Below are 15,978 nucleotides of genomic sequence, written 5' to 3'. Positions count from 1 at the left end.
TTCCTTGGCTGTGCAGAAGCTCTTTATCCTGATAAAGTCCCATAAGTTCATTTTATCTTTTATTTCTCTTAGGCAAGTCACTTCTTGTCTCTGAGCCTTAGTTTTGTCATCTGTAAAGCAGGGCAGATAAAATGAGAAGAGTGGCAAGTTCTTAGCACCGGGCGGGCCTAGCACAGAATCTCTCCAGAAACATTAGCCATCATTGTGGTTTAAAAGGAAAAGGAAGTGGTCCAGAGTGGCAGCTCTCTTAACCACTGTCCAGACCGGAGGCTGGAAGGCCCTGCCCACAGCTGGGTCTACAGCAGCCCCATCCCATCCCCCTGGCTGCCCCGGATGAGCCCTCCTGCCCTTCTAGAGGCCTCCATCTCTCCATCTACAACATGAAGGAGTCGGACCTCTCTGTGAGCTCTGAGTCCTCTGTCATCTGCTGGGAGCCACCGCATGTCGAGTGGGGTCATCCAGACCACAGGGTGGGGTGGAGAGCAAGAGTGGCTGCTGAGCTGATGGCAGAGGGGCCCGGGTTTGTCCATAGCCAGGCGGGCCGTCCCCGGGAGCTCTCCTGAGCAGGGGATCTGACTGCCACCGATTGCATGGCCAGTGGGTCAAGGAATCAGCCGCCAGTGATCATTGCCCCTGTTGCGCCAGATGCCTACACTTGGTCATTTAAAGCCCACACCGTCCCTGCAAAGACGATATCAACCCATTTATCTGACCAAAACTAAGGCTGGGAGGGGTGGGACCTGATGTCATAGCTTTGGGAAATTGGCAGTGCCTGGATTCTGACCTAGCTCTGTCTTATTTCCAGGCCTATGGTTTACCCTCTAAGTGGTGGAAGGGAGAGGGAAGGAGGACTAAGAACCCTTATAATATTTTATTTAATCTTCACAACAAACTACAAGTTAGGCCCATTTTATAGAAGGAAAAACTGAGGCTTCAAAAGAATAACTTGCTTGAGATCACAGAGCCAGTGGATCTTATAGGTGGCATGTCATTTATATGAGGGACATGTGTCTAGAAGATGCTGTTCGGGGTCGGCTAAGGGTGAAATCAGTCATGTCTGTAATCAGTTATGCAAATTCACGTGTGAGCAGTTCCAGCTCGAGAGTGGGTAGATTTACATGAGGAGGAGGCTGGGATGTGTGCGACGTGGGCAGGGCATGAAACAGGTTTCTGGACTGTGACTCATAAGCAGTGGGTCATGCGTGTTGTGTGTTTGGTAAAGTGTTCATGTCACACTCTGTGTTCTTGGTAGCTTATCATATGCAACTGTCTACCTGCTGGTTCTTCTGTGTAGCAGGTCATGTATGTGGCATGCCATGGCTCACCCCAGTGGACCATAGACCTTGTTTAATTCAGTCTAAGATGTCATCTATAGAGATTGAAAAATTATTTTTGTTGCCAGTGAAACTCTGACATGCTAATACGCACATCCCACTTTTGGCGATGGGCGAGTGTGCCTCTTAGAACTGACGAGCTGCCATGTGTGGAGGTCACATGTGGCCAGCTCGTGAGAGGAGTCGTTGTGTGTGGCCTATCACAGGTGCCAGACAGGTGGCAGGACCTGGGGTCAGCCCTCAGAGGCCCCTCCCAGAGCTGCCCCCCCTTCTTCTCTGTATTTATGCCTCAATCGGTTCTCCTGCCCTGCTGAGCTCTGTCTTGGCTGCTGGAGCTGGGGTCAGAAGTCCCCGGGTGGGCACGGGAGGAACCTGCCAGTAGTTGGAAGTCTCCTTTGGGCCTTTATCAAAAACTCTAGGTGCAGACTGCAGGGTGGGGTGAGGGGTCTCTCTTCCTCCCTCCCTGCGGGTCTTGTCCAACAGACAAATGGGCCAAGATCTCCCCTTTTTACAGATGGGGAAGTTGAGGCCCCGAGAGAGATGTGAGTGGAACAAAGGCATCCAACTAGTGACAGTACTAGCTCCCAAACCTGGGTCTCCTGACGTCAAATCCAGCCTCTCTTCTCCTCCAGGACAATTGCTTCCCTATCTCAGCTCCGGGGGCACGATGGAGCGGGGCAGAACAAGGCTACACAGGGCAGAGAAGGGGCTTCTAAATAATTGGAAGAATGAGGAGGCTACCTCTGCCCACCCTTGAACACACACCGCCTCTCCCGCTGATTTGCCCACACAGAACCCGCCCCTTGTTTACTCATTCACTGATTCCTTCACTCTTTCACTAATTCACCCGCTCCTTCCGTGATTCACTCCACCACTAACTCACCCCGTCGCTACTCGCTCATCAGCTGTCACTAATTCACCCACTCTTGCTCCAGCTGACCCCGGAGACAGGCTCCCAGCCTCCCAAGTCTAGGCCCTTCTGCCCTTGCCTGCGCTTTCTACCTCCTGCATTGCGACCTCACCTCCTGGGCTATGTGGGGAGCTCTTGGCAGGGCCTGTGTCGAAGGCCCAGGGGGCTGGAGGACACGACGAGAGAAGGGTGAACACCCACAGAAGGCAGGAGGGACCAGGTGCAGAATTCTCAGGGCGCCTCACTCAGAAATCATTAAGAATTTCAGCAACAGCAGAGCATTAAACCAAACACAGGGACCTATGTGTGGGGCCCTGTGCGACTGCTCAGGTGACAGGCCCACGAAGGCCCCTCTGAAGGAGGGATGGGTGGAGAGAAGAGGGAGATAGAAATGGGATGGGGGGGAGGAGGGATGGGACACTTGATGGGTGCTGCCCGATACCATCTCGTTTAATACTCAAGCCACCCTGGGAGGTCGATTATGCCTTTTACAGAGGAGGAAACTGAGGCTCCAGGAGGAGAATCATTTGCCCAAAGTCATGATTGGCAGGGGGTAGGCGCCTGATAATCCAGGTCTGTGGGGCTGCAAGCCTCGTCTCTGGCTGTTGGCGGGGGGCGGGGGAAGGAAGCAGGAGGAGGTGAGGGCACTGGGAGACGTTGTCTGGCGGGGCCTGAGCCGCTGGGGTGCTGTGGGGGCTGGTGGCGGGCACTGGGGGGTCGTGGGGAGAGGAGAGGAGAACCCAAGGTGAGTCCATGCTGCTCCCCGGGGAGGTGGGCAACGGGAAGGGAGTTCCCAGAAGGAGGATCTAGAAGATTGGTGTCTGGGGCCTGGGATTTAGGCCTTTAATTCCTGTGCCACAAGGCAGCTTTATCTCCTGGAGAGCATTGAGGGTAGGAGTCAATGATTTGGGAAGTTACTGAATCAGGGCATCTTGGAGGTGGGCTGTCAGCGTCTCAGCATATCAGTTAGAATGCCTGACTTGGGGCAACAGTGACTTGGGGGGGGTGGCTGAGTCGGGTCTAATGAGTGCCGATGAGTTAGCGTGCCTGTCTTACAGAAATCCGTAACTGAATATCGGGGAGTTAGGGCCCCAACTGTTGTAATAGCACCCCGGTGTCCACCAGAAACCAGCAAACAGCCAAATCCCTGCAGCCCCGCCCAGCCTATCCACCAGTGGGGGAGCCGATTAACCATTAACCCCCACCCCTCCCCGGCAGAGCCTCCACCCCTCTGCAGGGGCTAGGCCGAGACTCCGGCAGATCCTCCCAGAGGACGGTTTGAAACGCAGGAAGGCAGAGAGGGCCCCGGGGAAGAGGCAGTGGGAGGGCGGAGGGAGGGGGCCGGGGCTCTGCCCAGAGCCTTCGGGGTGGGCATCCTGGGCAGGGCGAGTGGTCGCGGTGTGGAAGGGGAGGATGCGCCTTTCCAAAACCCTCGTCGACATGGACATGGCTGACTACAGTGCCGCGCTGGACCCAGCCTACACCACCCTTGAGTTCGAGAATGTGCAGGTGTTGACGATGGGCAATGGTAGGTGGGGGCAGGTGTGCCTGGGTGTGCTGCTGGGGAGCGGGTCTGTGGCCCTCGATGCCGGACTGGGAGGAGGATGATAGAGAACGGCAGGTTGGCCTAGAGGTCAGTACGGGTGTCGCCAGGTGAGACAGGTGTCCCCAGGTACAGCGACCAGAGACATTCTGGGTGAGGGGAGGCCTGCGTGGGCAACGCTCCAGCAAAAGTAGATCCCCGGCGGTCCTGTCTGGCCCATCTGGTTCCTGTTACCTCAAGGCGCTCTCTGCTCAGCGCGTCACTGGGAGCGGTGACATGATGGGGACCTCCTCCTTGGCGTCCAGCTCCCCTAGTTGGGCCCGACTAGGCCCCTTCTTGAACCCTTCTGCTTAGGTCCGGAGAGGTAGAAAGGTATGCTCTGTCCCTGGAGATGCTGGATGGAGGCACCGCCGGGTGTCTTGGGGACTTTCCTGGGGTGAACGCCCCACTTAAGAAAGAAAAATGGAGTCCTTAGGGAAGTTTTGCTCAATGAGATGTCAATCAGTGGTGGGTGCAGTGGTGTGCTCGTGGCCTCGTCTGGGTGTGCACGCATGAGTTTCCGTGCACTCGGTGGGTGGGTGGGTGGTATGCTGTGTTGGCAAACGTGGATGTGCCTCCGGGAATCCATTTGCATATTGGTGTTCGTTTGTCTGTGTGTCTGCTCTGTCCATCTCCATTTGTATTTGATGACTGCGTCTGCGTTGGCTGGTGTCTGTCTTGCTTGTGTCGGGAAGCACGGTGAGCGTGTGTCCGTGTATCTGTGGATGTTCGCACCCAGGCGCTGTGGATGTGGATCTGTGAGTGTGCCCTGTGCTTTCTGGACATATGTCCTCTCTGGACATGCTGTCTTGTGGCCCCGTTTGCACCTGCTCCTGTCCGGGTGCGCGTTCCTGGACTGGGGGGGTGAGCGGTACTCTCTGCTAAGCTGGATTCTGCAGGGGGTCGATCCTGACATTTGCCGAAGGAGATTCGCCTCAGCTACACGTCCGTTTCTCTCTGAGCGGATTTTGTCCCCGCGTGTGTCTCTGCCCAGGTGTATATATTTGTTCCCACATCCCCAAGGGCACATCTGAAGCTGGGGTGGAAGGTTCTCCTCCCCAAGGTGGTAGGGGAAGGGAGGAAGCCTAGAAGCCAAGACGCTTCTAGAGGAGAAAGGCCCTAGGCCAGCCTCCAATAAGGTGTGTGGCAGGTGACTGAGGTCAGCCTGCCCCCTGCCTTCCTTCCATGGCTCTGCGGCTTCAGCCAGGGTCTGTAACACTTGCTGTCAGTTTGGCTCAGTCAGAAAGACGTGACCGCCATGCCTGTGCTCAGCCTCACCAGCTGGTCCCCTGCCCCTGCCGTCCTCTCACTGTGCGACCCTGGGCCGGTCATATCCCCTTGCTTGGCCTCTCTAGCTTCTGCAGAATGGGTTTAATCATCTCAGGCCTGCTGGCCGGCCGGCCTTGAGGAGTGTCCATGTCAGGGAGTTGAGGGGAAAATCACAGCAAATGGTAAACAAGAAGATTCTACACTAGGCAGGGTGTCGTGTGACCCCGCGGGGACATTGTGTGCTGTCACCCTCCTGGCCACTGCCCAGCCCCAGACTACTCCCTGGGGCCAGCCCCATCACCCCTTCAGCTCCTGCACCTCCCAGGGGCCCTGTGCGCCTGGGGTGGAGGCCGCCACTGAATGTCCCATAGAGAGCACGGCCTCCGGCTCAGGAGCCAGAAAGACCTGGCCTGACGTTCTGCAGAGATGCTTTCTGCCTGTGCGAACTCTGCAAGCTGTCTTCCTCTCTGAGCTCCTGCTTCCGCATCTGTCAAATGGGAGTACCTGAGAACACCTGCCTCCCGGAGCTAACCGGAGTGTTAAGTCAGAAGAGGCCCCTGGTGCTCAGCGCTGGTCCTCGCCCCACATGGGTCGTCCCGAGAACACCGAGCACCCGTAAGAGAGGCCTGCGGTCTCCCGTGGCGTTTGAAAGGGTGTGAGTGTTGGGATTACATTTTACATACTTCCCAAGCTGGTGGCCCCAGAGCTCCCCGGAGAGCCCCCCACCTGTCTCCCACCCCTGATTTGGAAGCAACAGCAACAGCGGTCTTTGTTTACCAGAGGCCCCAGCAGACGCCCCAGCAAGGGCAGCCGGGGCCAGAGTCATCCAGCACGCCTGGGCTGTAAGCCTGGCTCCTCCCCTTACCAGGAGTGGGACAACCCTGGGCAAGTCCCCCGTCCTCTCTGAGCCTTGGTGTTCTCACCCGGAGAATGGGGCCTGTCTGCCGAATGCATCGGTGAGGTGATACCCTCACCGGCACCCAGGCCCTTCCACGCAGGAGGGAGGAACCCCTGCCCCCAGCCCCCACCTGAACGGCCAGGAGTTGTGGGGTCATCTCTCCCCAGGGGTCGAGGGCGGTGAGGCTGGAGGAGAAAGGGCACCAACATGGCTTAACAATTATCCCCACCTCCGGGAATAATTCACCAAGTGGAGGGGGCCAAGCTCTGGGCACTGTCAGGAATCTAGGCGATGTCAGCCCGGCGACAGTGGAGATGAGACGTCTGCCTGAGCAGCGGTGTCCGCTTAGGCCTGAAGGCTGGACGTCATCTACTCCGGGAGTTTGATTCTGCAGAAAAGTCTGTCCTTCACAGATGCTGATACAGTGCTTTTTATGTCCCAAGCATGTCACCTCCATTGATTCACTGCCTCCTCCGAGCAGTCTTAGGGAATTATGATGCTCCCTGTTTCCCACGCAGGGAAACAAAGACACGGAGGAGAAACTCAGGCAGCCAACATCACATGGCTGAGAAGTAGGCGAGCTCAGACTTAAGCTTGGCAGGCAGGCTACAGCGTGCGTGTCCTTAACGGCAGCACGCTGCCCCTCTCCAGTTCTCAGTGGGTTGTTCCCTAGGAGTTCAGTGTCAGATGCAGGGTATCCATGGAAACGCATGTGCGGATGACTGTGTGGTGTGCCTATGCATGCATTTTTCTGGGGAGATGGTCCGTGGTTTCTCATCATCTCCAAGAGGTCTATCCTTGATGGCAGATCTGCTCACATTGGGATGGTTCAGCTACTGAAATTAGAAAAAAAAAAAAAAGTGCAGACAACCAGAACAGTTGAATCACTGCCTCTTACAGTTAGGGATACTGAGGCCCAGGGGGACTTGAGGGAGGAAAAGGAACTTGCCCAAGGTCACAGGTGAGTTAGTGACAGCATCAGCAGTAGCACCCAAGGGCCCCACACACCCCATCCAAGGTCTTGGCTGCCTGTCTCTTATCCCCCTTCTCAGATTTACGTAGATGCTAGAGCTTTTGCCCCTGAGACAGGTGGTATTTGAAAGATGCCCAGAACCTTGCCATGACCTCCCAAGAGGACAGACAAATGGGCCACTGTCCTTGGTGCATGTGTTCCCATTCCCTGGGAGAGTTTGTGAGGCCTCTGGATACCATTGAGAAATGAGGGACAGGACCCGAGCAGGTTCTGAGCAGATGCTGGGGGCGTATTTGGCCCTTCCACAGCCCCCTCTGTCCAGGCAGTCAGGGTCTGTAAGGGTCAGATGCATCATAGGGGGGTGATCAAGGTTTCATTACTTCCCAGAAAAAGCTGGGCCTACCAGTCTCCCCCGTGGAGTAGCAAAAGCTCACGAATGACTCTGAAGTCATTGTCACAACCATCCCTAAGTAATAGATGCAAAACAGGAGTTCCGAAATGCCAAGGGACTTGCCCAAGGTCACTGACCGAATGAGAAGAGCCCCTGGGTCTGGATGAGGCTGAAGCCCTGGGGGGGAGATCCCCACAATGCTTGTGTTGGTTTCTGTACCTAAGCCACCAGGGGACCAGGGCCCCTCCTGAGTCCTCACCCTTGTCTCCTCTGGTGCAGACACATCCCCGTCAGAAGGTGCCAACCTCAACGCACCCAACAGCCTGGGTGTCAGCGCCCTGTGCGCCATCTGTGGGGACCGGGCCACAGGGAAACACTACGGTGCCTCGAGCTGTGACGGTTGCAAGGGCTTCTTCCGGAGGAGCGTGAGAAAGAACCACATGTACTCCTGCAGGTGAGGAGCCCCTGCTTGAGCCTTGATTTCTCTAGCTGGGAAATGGGTACACTTGGGCTAATGATGTTCCGCAGAGTCTGTCTGCTCCCTGACTACGTCCCAGAGGCATCTGCCTTGTGAGGCCTTTAAGCTGCCCCTGGTTTCTTAGGCTTTGGGGATCCAGATGGGCACATCCATTCTAGGAACCTCACTCACTAATCATAAAGCTACTAGCTGCCCTTTACTGAGCACTTACTAAATGCTGGACATGCTGAGTCTGTATATGTATTTAACGGACCCTACAAGCCCATCGTTACTTTTCCTGTTTAGCAAATGAGGATCCATGAGACTTGGGATCAAGCCTCCTCAGAGGCCTCAGAGGATGGGGCCCATCCCCCAACAGGGTGCTCTCCCTGGGGCTAATAGAGGATTGGCCCCAGGCCTTTCTACCTACCCCCCCCCAGGGCTTCCCAAGGCCTTGGGAATCCTTCCTTCGAAAGCACCTCCCATTCTGAGTAACAACAATAATAAAATCATAGCATTCGGTTATGATGGGTTGCCATTTGCATATACTGTACCAAGTCCTATCCACATATTTTCTCATTTCCATCTGTCAACACGCCTCTGACATGGTTGCTATGATTCTTCCCATTTTCTAGAAGAGGAAGCTGTGGCTTGGAGAGGGCCAGGAATCTGTCCAAGGTCATCCAGCTTGAATCAGGGTTCCACCCCTCACCACCGTGGGGCACTGCCTCTGCTTACAACCCCCTCCAGAGGGTCACTTAGGCGGACCCAGTATTGACCCTGAGCCATCACCAGGAGCTCCTGCCAGGGGCTCTGGACTTCCCTAGAATGTGGTATAGAGAGAGCAGTGCCCCGGGTCCTCAAGCGGCTAGAGTTTCCAACTCAGTTCTGCCATCAGGCTGAGTGATCCCGGGCTACGTATCCCCTCTCCAAGCCTCAGCAGGACAGGGCTGGATTCCTAGAGAGTCCACAGGGCCTTTCTCGTGGTTAGTATAACTCCTGTGATGAAGGCAGGGAGGCTGGGAGTCAAGGCCGGGATGGCCTCGGGATGGGAAGGCTGTCCCTTCTGCACCCAACCGTCCGAGCCCTCCCCAGATTCAGTCGGCAGTGTGTGGTGGACAAAGACAAGAGGAACCAGTGCCGCTACTGCAGGCTGAAGAAGTGCTTCCGTGCCGGCATGAAGAAGGAAGGTGAGCCTCGGACCCCCCCTTCCTCCCCACTGCCCCACCCGCACCCCACGGTTGGTCCGGGACAGTCATTTACAACTGCGGCCACACTTTATGACTCGGTGACAGGCCCCAGGGTGAATGGCTAATGGCTGAGAGGAGGGAGGGCCTGGCAATCTGGCCACAGGGTGGGGCTGGGCTTGGTCTTGAGAAAGAGATAAGCTCTCACTCTGGGCTACTCAGGTTCCCAGCCGTCGCCACTCCCCCTACCTGCCCCACAGCCACGGGTAGCCCAGTTGGGCGTTTTCTCTTACTCTGTTGCAAACAGGAAGAGACCAGAGAATGTCTGTGTGCCGGCCACCTAGATTCAGCAAAGGTGGACGGTGAGGGGGGTCTCTCTTCCTGAGCTTCCTGTCCCAGGGATGAGTGCCCTCCCCATTCCTTAGTCTTCACTCTTGAGTATCGGGTTACCCAAAGTTGTCACGTTCTCCAGAGTGGGAACGAGGCATCAGACTTGCCCTGGGTGGAGGTGGAGGGGAAGATGGGAGCACATTTATTGAGTTCTCTCCAGGCTTCCTGAAACCAGCAGATGCCAGCCGTTGGGCTGGGGTTTCTACAAGTGACGTGGTGCCCTATGTGGCTGGCACTATTGTCATTCCCCCTTTCCCTGGATGAGGGGACTGAGGCCCAGAATGGTTCAGCAACTTGCCTGAGGACCCCAGCTGCTCAGTGCAAGACCTGAGGTTTGCACCCAGTGCTTCAGACTAGAGCTGGGTGCTATCTGGTGATACCTTGACACTGCCTCCTTTATGACCTCCAGACCTCGGGGACATTTATAATTTTTGTAGCCGAAGCTCAGGAAGCAAAAATCCTTTAACTACTCCATCTCCTTCTCCCCTCTGCTCACCTTCCCCAGCTCTGGCACCAGAGCCTCACTCCTTTTGCCCACAACTTTTTCACACCAGCCCGGCCCTAGGTCTAGTCCTGTACACACCCCCCACCCCCCCACACCCCACCCCAGGGCAGGAACCGGGAACCAGCCTGCCCGAGCAACTGCAAAGGAGGGGCAACCCCCCCTACCCTGTCTCTGCCTCGGAGCCCCTCATCCCCCTGTCCCTTCCCTAGGAAGTGTGTCTGTGTGCCATCCCTGCAGGGGCCTGCTTTGAGATCATGAGTCCTTTTGGGGACTTGGGCCTGCTGACACCTATGCGGCCCTGGGCGGGTTCACTTCGGAGACATTTCTTCTGGACTCCGGTTTTCCCGTATGTAAAATGATAATGTTGCCTTCCAGCTCTGGGAGTCTGTCTACCCACTCACGGATCTACCTGCCCCCTGGGGGCATGTGTGTTTGTTCCCTGGTCCTCCACTGGAGCTGCTAATGAGGCAGCGGACTCGTATCCTGGCTCCTAGAAGAGAGGGAGAGCCCCAGGCCATTCTGCCTTAGTGTGACCTCAAAAATAGCCAGAGCTGCTTGGCTTAGGGAAGGAGGCTTTAGGCCAGGAGGATGGGAACATCGGCTCGTGGCAAGCGAGTGTGAGCTAGTCCGTGTTGGTGCCGATTTGCAAGGCTCGGTTAACTGGAAGATCGTGACACCTGCAGTCGTGTGCTTGCTCAGAGAATAGGCTGGCGGGCATGGTGTTTGGTCCTCACGGCAGTCAAGCTCTGGGAAGAAAGAGTATTACCAGTTCTACCAAAGTCTTGTAGTCCCGACACCCCTCGTCAGCCTGGTGGGAAGTCCCCAAAGCCGAGAGAGATTCTCGGTGAAACCTCCGTGACCAGGAGAGTTGGGACAGGTTTTCATTTCTCCTCTCTGATAGGACAGGTTTTCATTTCTTCTTTCTGATAGGAGATTCAGGATTCCTTAGGATTCAGGAATTGAAACCCAGAAGTGGTCCCTGACCACAGGAAGGCCTGTGCTGCCAACAGGATTTATGGACTGGCCCAGTGTAGGCGAGGTCACCAAATCAACCCCCTCCCTACTTTACAGATGGGGAAATTCAAGCCAGACAGGTGACATGATCGGGTGGAGTCAGGCTTCCCTGAGCTGGGCACATGCTGAGCTCCCTGGACTGAAACTGGGAGGGCTCAGGCTGGGGACGTCGTCTCCGGTCTAGAGTCCTGAAACTTCCTCTTGACCGCGGGGAAGGGCTCCAGATCCCACAGGCTAGAAGTGGGTTCCCCGAAGGGACAAAGACTCTGGGGAGAAAGCTGGTGGTCAGTGGGCCCAACAGTAGGTCTCGAATTCTGTCCTATAACCTGAGACAATGGCTACCCGGGGCTCGGCTGGCAGACCTGGGACAAATGCCCAGCCCTGCACGAAGCCCACCCAGGAGGCCGGGGGTGCAGGAGGCACAGGCTGGCGGTGGGCCAGGGGCGGTCTGATGGGCCCTTCCTCAGAACCCCAGCCCAGCCCCCCACAGGCCCCATCCAGGGGTTCTCTGGGAAGACAGGCTCATCTTCCTCTCTGCCACTGGCCGGGTCGGTTAATATTCAATAGAAGTTACATTAGGTCCCCGACCCTGCTAATACTGAGCAAACATTTGGAAAACATCATTCCGTGACTGAGCTCGCGCTGGGCACTGATAACACCGGCTAACCTTGGGGAGCCCAATCCGCAGCTGCTGACAGCAGCCCTTTTATTGGGCCCGCCTCCACTCGGCGCCCTGGTGGGTGCGGGCGCTGGCAGCCGGGAGGGGTGTCGGCGGGCAGGGCCGCCACGTGTGCAGGGGAGCGGCCCTGGGGCTGGCCCTGGCCTGGGCGGTGGGTCTCAGAAGAGATTTCTGACCTGAAGACGGCTGTCATATCCTGCTCACGCAGGGGCTTGGTTTATACTGTCTGGCTTTCATTCTTTGATTTCAATGATGTGTGAAATCAGGAGAGAGGTAAATGGCTGCATGTGGACATTCCATTGAGAAATAGGGCCCGCCTAGGAATCAGAGTTCTTTCAGTCGCTCAACAAACATTTCTTGAGCTCCTACCGTGCGCCAAGCTCCATACTAGCTCCTGGGGCTACAGCAGTGAACGGGCACAGAGTTATAGCTTTCTGGAGCTTTCCTCCCCATCGAGAGACAGAGAGTAGAGGAATGAACAAGGGATTCTATAATAAGGGCCCCTGAGAGGAGGAAAGCAGGAGAATAAAGGGCAGAGCTTGAGGGAGGGAATGCCGCGTCAGACAGGGTGGTCAGAGCGGGTGTCTCTGAGAAGGTGACTTTTGCGCGGAGCCAGGCGCCAAGCACAGAGGCAGCTAAGCTGGAAGCAGAGTTCCAGGCAGTGGGCAGCGGCAGTTCGGCGGGAAGGGTGGGATCGGAGAGGAGGGGCCACAGTGAGGGCTTCACTTGCATGAGATGGGGAGTCACTGCTTTTGAGCAGCGGGGGGATGTGACTGAGTTCGGTTGTAGCAGATCCCGTTGTCCTCGGAGAGGTGCCCAGACGGTCAGGGCGAGGCCAGAAGCCAAGAGACCAGTGAGGAGAGCCTGAGCTGCTCCTGGGAAGAGGCAGCAGGGCCCAGGCCAGAGTGGAGGGTTCTGGACGGGATGTGGGCATGAGCAGAGGTGGCCCATGAGAGAAAAAGAGATGGACAAGCTTATAGATGGGGAAACTGAGGCCCTGAGAGAGGATGTGATTCGTACCAGCACACAGAGAGTAAGTGGCAAGTTCCAGATGGGCACCCGGGTCTCCTGCTGCCTCGCCATCTCTCCTGCCAGCTTCAGCAAAGCCTCGTTCCACAGTGAGGCCTCTTGGACTCCAGGGGATGGGGCCAGAGCTGCGGAAGGTCCGTCTTGTATCTTAGGCCAGGACTGACACAGATGGGGAGGCACAGGGGGGTGTGGGGCCCTAGCTGATGGAGGCCCCGGGCTCTGAGTTCCTGGAGGTGAACCCAGAGGTGGGCAGGAGGGAGCCAGGGCTTGTCCTTGCTCTCTCTGAGAGGGTTAGCCTCCTGCTGATGGATGGGACTGTCGGGGCAGGTGGGGATCTCCAGATCCCCTTTCCCGGGCCTTCTGTCTCGGTGTTCAGGGATGCCTGGGCCATCTCCATGTCACCCAGAGCCAGTCATTTTCCTTATTCTACACACTGTCATCTGGAACAAAAGGGACCCTTTTCCAAAACAGAGCTTAAAAACTTCTAGACAGCTCCTCTTCAATACTCAAGACCCATCTCCAGCCCTCTGCCCAGGTTCACTGTGTTGCCTCCCTCCAGGGACGAGTGGGTCACTCCCGCCACACCCCAATGTGTTGGGGGCAGTTCTGGGGCTTCGAATGTTCTTCCACATGCTGGGCTGGAATCCATCTCCCCTCATTCCCACGTGCCTACCCAGGCTCTGCCCCTCGATGCCCCCTCCTCCTCCCACCTCCAACTGTGTTTCCTTTACTGCAGGTCAGCCCTGCAGTATCTCCTTGTGGGTCAGACTCTCCCCTCACACCTCGTCGGCTCCTCAGCAGTCAGGGGACCACCCTCCCCTCTGTCCCATCCCTGTCCCCCCTCCTCACTTCTCTCTGCCTCCTCACAGCTGTGCAGAATGAGCGGGACCGGATCAGCACTCGTCGGTCGAGCTATGAGGACAGCAGCCTGCCCTCCATCAATGCGTTGCTGCAGGCCGAGGTCCTGTCCCAGCAGGTATCTGGGTGACCCTCTGCCCCCCGGCGATCCCCCACACCAAAGAGGAGTCTAGCCTCCATCCCGGTCCTCCTCAGCCAGGCCCTGGAGCAACAGCTGGAAGGGCCCTGGGATATCACAGAGGGGAAACTGAGCCAGTTCAGTAGCAAAGACTGAACCCGAGCCCAGGTCTGACACTCTGTGGCACTTTCTAGTTCATTCTTTTGCATGCATTCTGCAGGCCAGGCAGAGTTGGCTTTCACAGGGGGCCTGGAATCAGGTTAGCCCTAAGAGAACAGATTAGTAGACAAGTAGACAGATTAGCAAACTGGGGCTCAGCCCAGCCTTTGCTCTGTGACCTTGAGCAAGTCACAGCACCTCTCTGGGTTGTGGTTTTTTTCACCTGTCAGATGAGAAGGATGATTTCAGCCCTCCTATAGGGCTGAGGGGTTCCTTGGGGTTCCTCCTATAGCTGGCAGAGGAGGAAGTGGGGGGCAGACAGCTGGTGGAGGCCCAGGGAGAGCCCTCCTTCCTTCCTCATATCTGCCCTCTTCAGCATCCTTCCTTTTCTTCATTTGCCCCCGAACTTCCTCCTGAGCTGAGAGGCGTCCACAGTCCGTCTCCCCTTTTCCACACAGGGAAACTATCTGAGGGGGAGGGAGCCTGGCTCTTTGCACAGGGGGCAGAGATTGTAGGGAGGGCCTGGCCATCCCCAGCATTGTCCTTCACGCCCCCCAGATCACCTCCCCCGTCTCTGGGATCAACGGAGACATTCGAGCGAAAAAGATTGCCAGCATCGGGGACGTGTGCGAGTCCATGAAGGAGCAGCTGCTGGTGCTCGTGGAGTGGGCCAAGTACATTCCTGCTTTCTGCGAGCTCCCTCTGGATGACCAGGTGAGAGCAGACACTGCAGGCAGTGGGGACGCTGGGCCGGTGGGTCCTGCTGGCAACCTGGGATATAGCCGTGGATTCATTTGATTCTATTTAACAAAACACACATGGTGTTCCTGTGTGCCCAGAGCTGTTTAAATCACTATACAAATCTTAACTCATTTAATCCATCTAGCAGCCCTATGAGTTAGGTACTATTATCATTCCCATCTTATAGGTGATGCAGTTGGGGCACAGAGAGGTTAAGTAACTTGCTCAAGGTCACACAGCTGGTATCCAGCACAGCTGGGATTGGAACACTGTGCATGCAAGTGTACTTTGGTAGGCAAGCTCTGAAGTCCAGCCTCCTAGCCCTGCACTCCTGCACCAGACAGCTCTCCTGGGGGCATGTGGACAGGGCCCCAGAGCCAGGGATCATGAGAGTTGAGCTTGAGGCCTGGCCCTGAGAGTGGTGTGCTGTGTCATCTTGGACAAATTGCTTCATCTCTCTGAGCCTCAGTTTTCTTATCTGTAAAGTGGGAATTAAAATACCTCTTTCAGAAAGAATTAAGGACATTTAAAATGCATAAATCATGTAATGAAACCCCTACATTGTGGCCAAGGCCATAGCTGGCCTCCCTAAATGTCACTTTCATTCTTGTATCCCACTGAGATGGTTTAACTCAGTGTTCTATTTCCCCAAGTACCTTCTTTGGAATACCAAAACTGTCCTGGGGGGGTGGGGGGAAGGAAGAGACTGGGACAGTGGGTGTGCACATCTGAGGACAGATGAGTTTCTGAGGCCCTGCAAATGATCACTCCTGACCAGGCACCTTCTAGGCCTCTCCTGTGTGGGAAAGGGTTGCTGAACTGGGTCACCTTCTCAGCTCGGAGAGAAGCTCGGACAGCGCCCCAGACACCTGTTCCTGGTGCATTTGCTTCTCTGTTTTGCACATTTGTACAACATACTGGCAATGTATGTTAGTCTTGGAAGGTTTCTGAGAAGTCCTTCAGGCAAGGAAGCTGCTTGAAGTTTGTGGGACCCAGGGCTTCTCAAACTCCCTTAAGGCCCAGACTCTCTTGGAATACCTGGTAGCATCCTACGGTGGGATACACTGTGGAAACACTGGTTTGGCTGGTGCTCACCCTAACTGGGGCCTGCATTAGATGCCCTCCCTCCTTTGGGAGGGATGACAGGCCAGGGATCCCGGCCAAGCTGCCCCTGCCTTTTCCCCTGCTCCTTGTGTGCTGGCCCTGGTCCCCTCTGCTGGAGAATCTGTATTAATGTTTAATCCCTTCTGTTCCTTCCCAGGGGCTCAGCAGGGCAATAAGATACCCCCAAGCCGAGCAATTGTTAACCTCAATTTCCCACCCAAACCTCCCTGGCTGGGGCTCAGAGCATTCTTAGAGAGCAGTGATGGGTGGCCAGCAACACAGGACAATCATTAACACCCCCCACCCTGCTTGCCCACCCCCCGAATAGCCACCATGTCAGGAGGGTTCCCAGCTCCCCATTCATGGTGTGTAAGGAGCCC

At 56.2% G+C, this 15,978-nt stretch overlaps 1 protein-coding gene across 8 annotated transcripts in view; it reads left to right on the top strand.

Moving 5' to 3' along the window:
• The window catches only part of HNF4A (hepatocyte nuclear factor 4 alpha), a 58,563-nt gene that overhangs the window by 29,865 nt on the left and 12,720 nt on the right, over positions 1-15,978 (top strand). For 3 of the 8 annotated variants that reach the window (XM_002917365.3, XM_002917364.4, XM_019797662.2), the window contains exons 1-5: positions 3,543-3,772; positions 7,637-7,811; positions 8,910-9,004; positions 13,488-13,594; positions 14,312-14,467. In XM_002917365.3, coding sequence (XP_002917411.1) covers positions 3,658-3,772; positions 7,637-7,811; positions 8,910-9,004; positions 13,488-13,594; positions 14,312-14,467 — 648 coding nt within the window. In that variant the 5' untranslated portion in view covers positions 3,543-3,657. Of the gene's footprint in view, positions 1-3,542; positions 3,773-3,800; positions 5,711-7,636; positions 7,812-8,909; positions 9,005-13,487; positions 13,595-14,311; positions 14,468-15,978 lie in introns of those variants that run through there. The other 5 variants (XM_019797664.2, XM_019797665.2, XM_019797661.2 and 2 more) reach the window with 5 other exon arrangements.

The sequence above is a fragment of the Ailuropoda melanoleuca genome, chromosome 13 (genome assembly GCF_002007445.2).
Source record: "Ailuropoda melanoleuca isolate Jingjing chromosome 13, ASM200744v2, whole genome shotgun sequence".
In the NCBI taxonomy this organism is placed as follows: Eukaryota; Metazoa; Chordata; class Mammalia; order Carnivora; family Ursidae; genus Ailuropoda; species Ailuropoda melanoleuca.
This window is presented reverse-complemented; position numbering and strand designations above follow the sequence as displayed.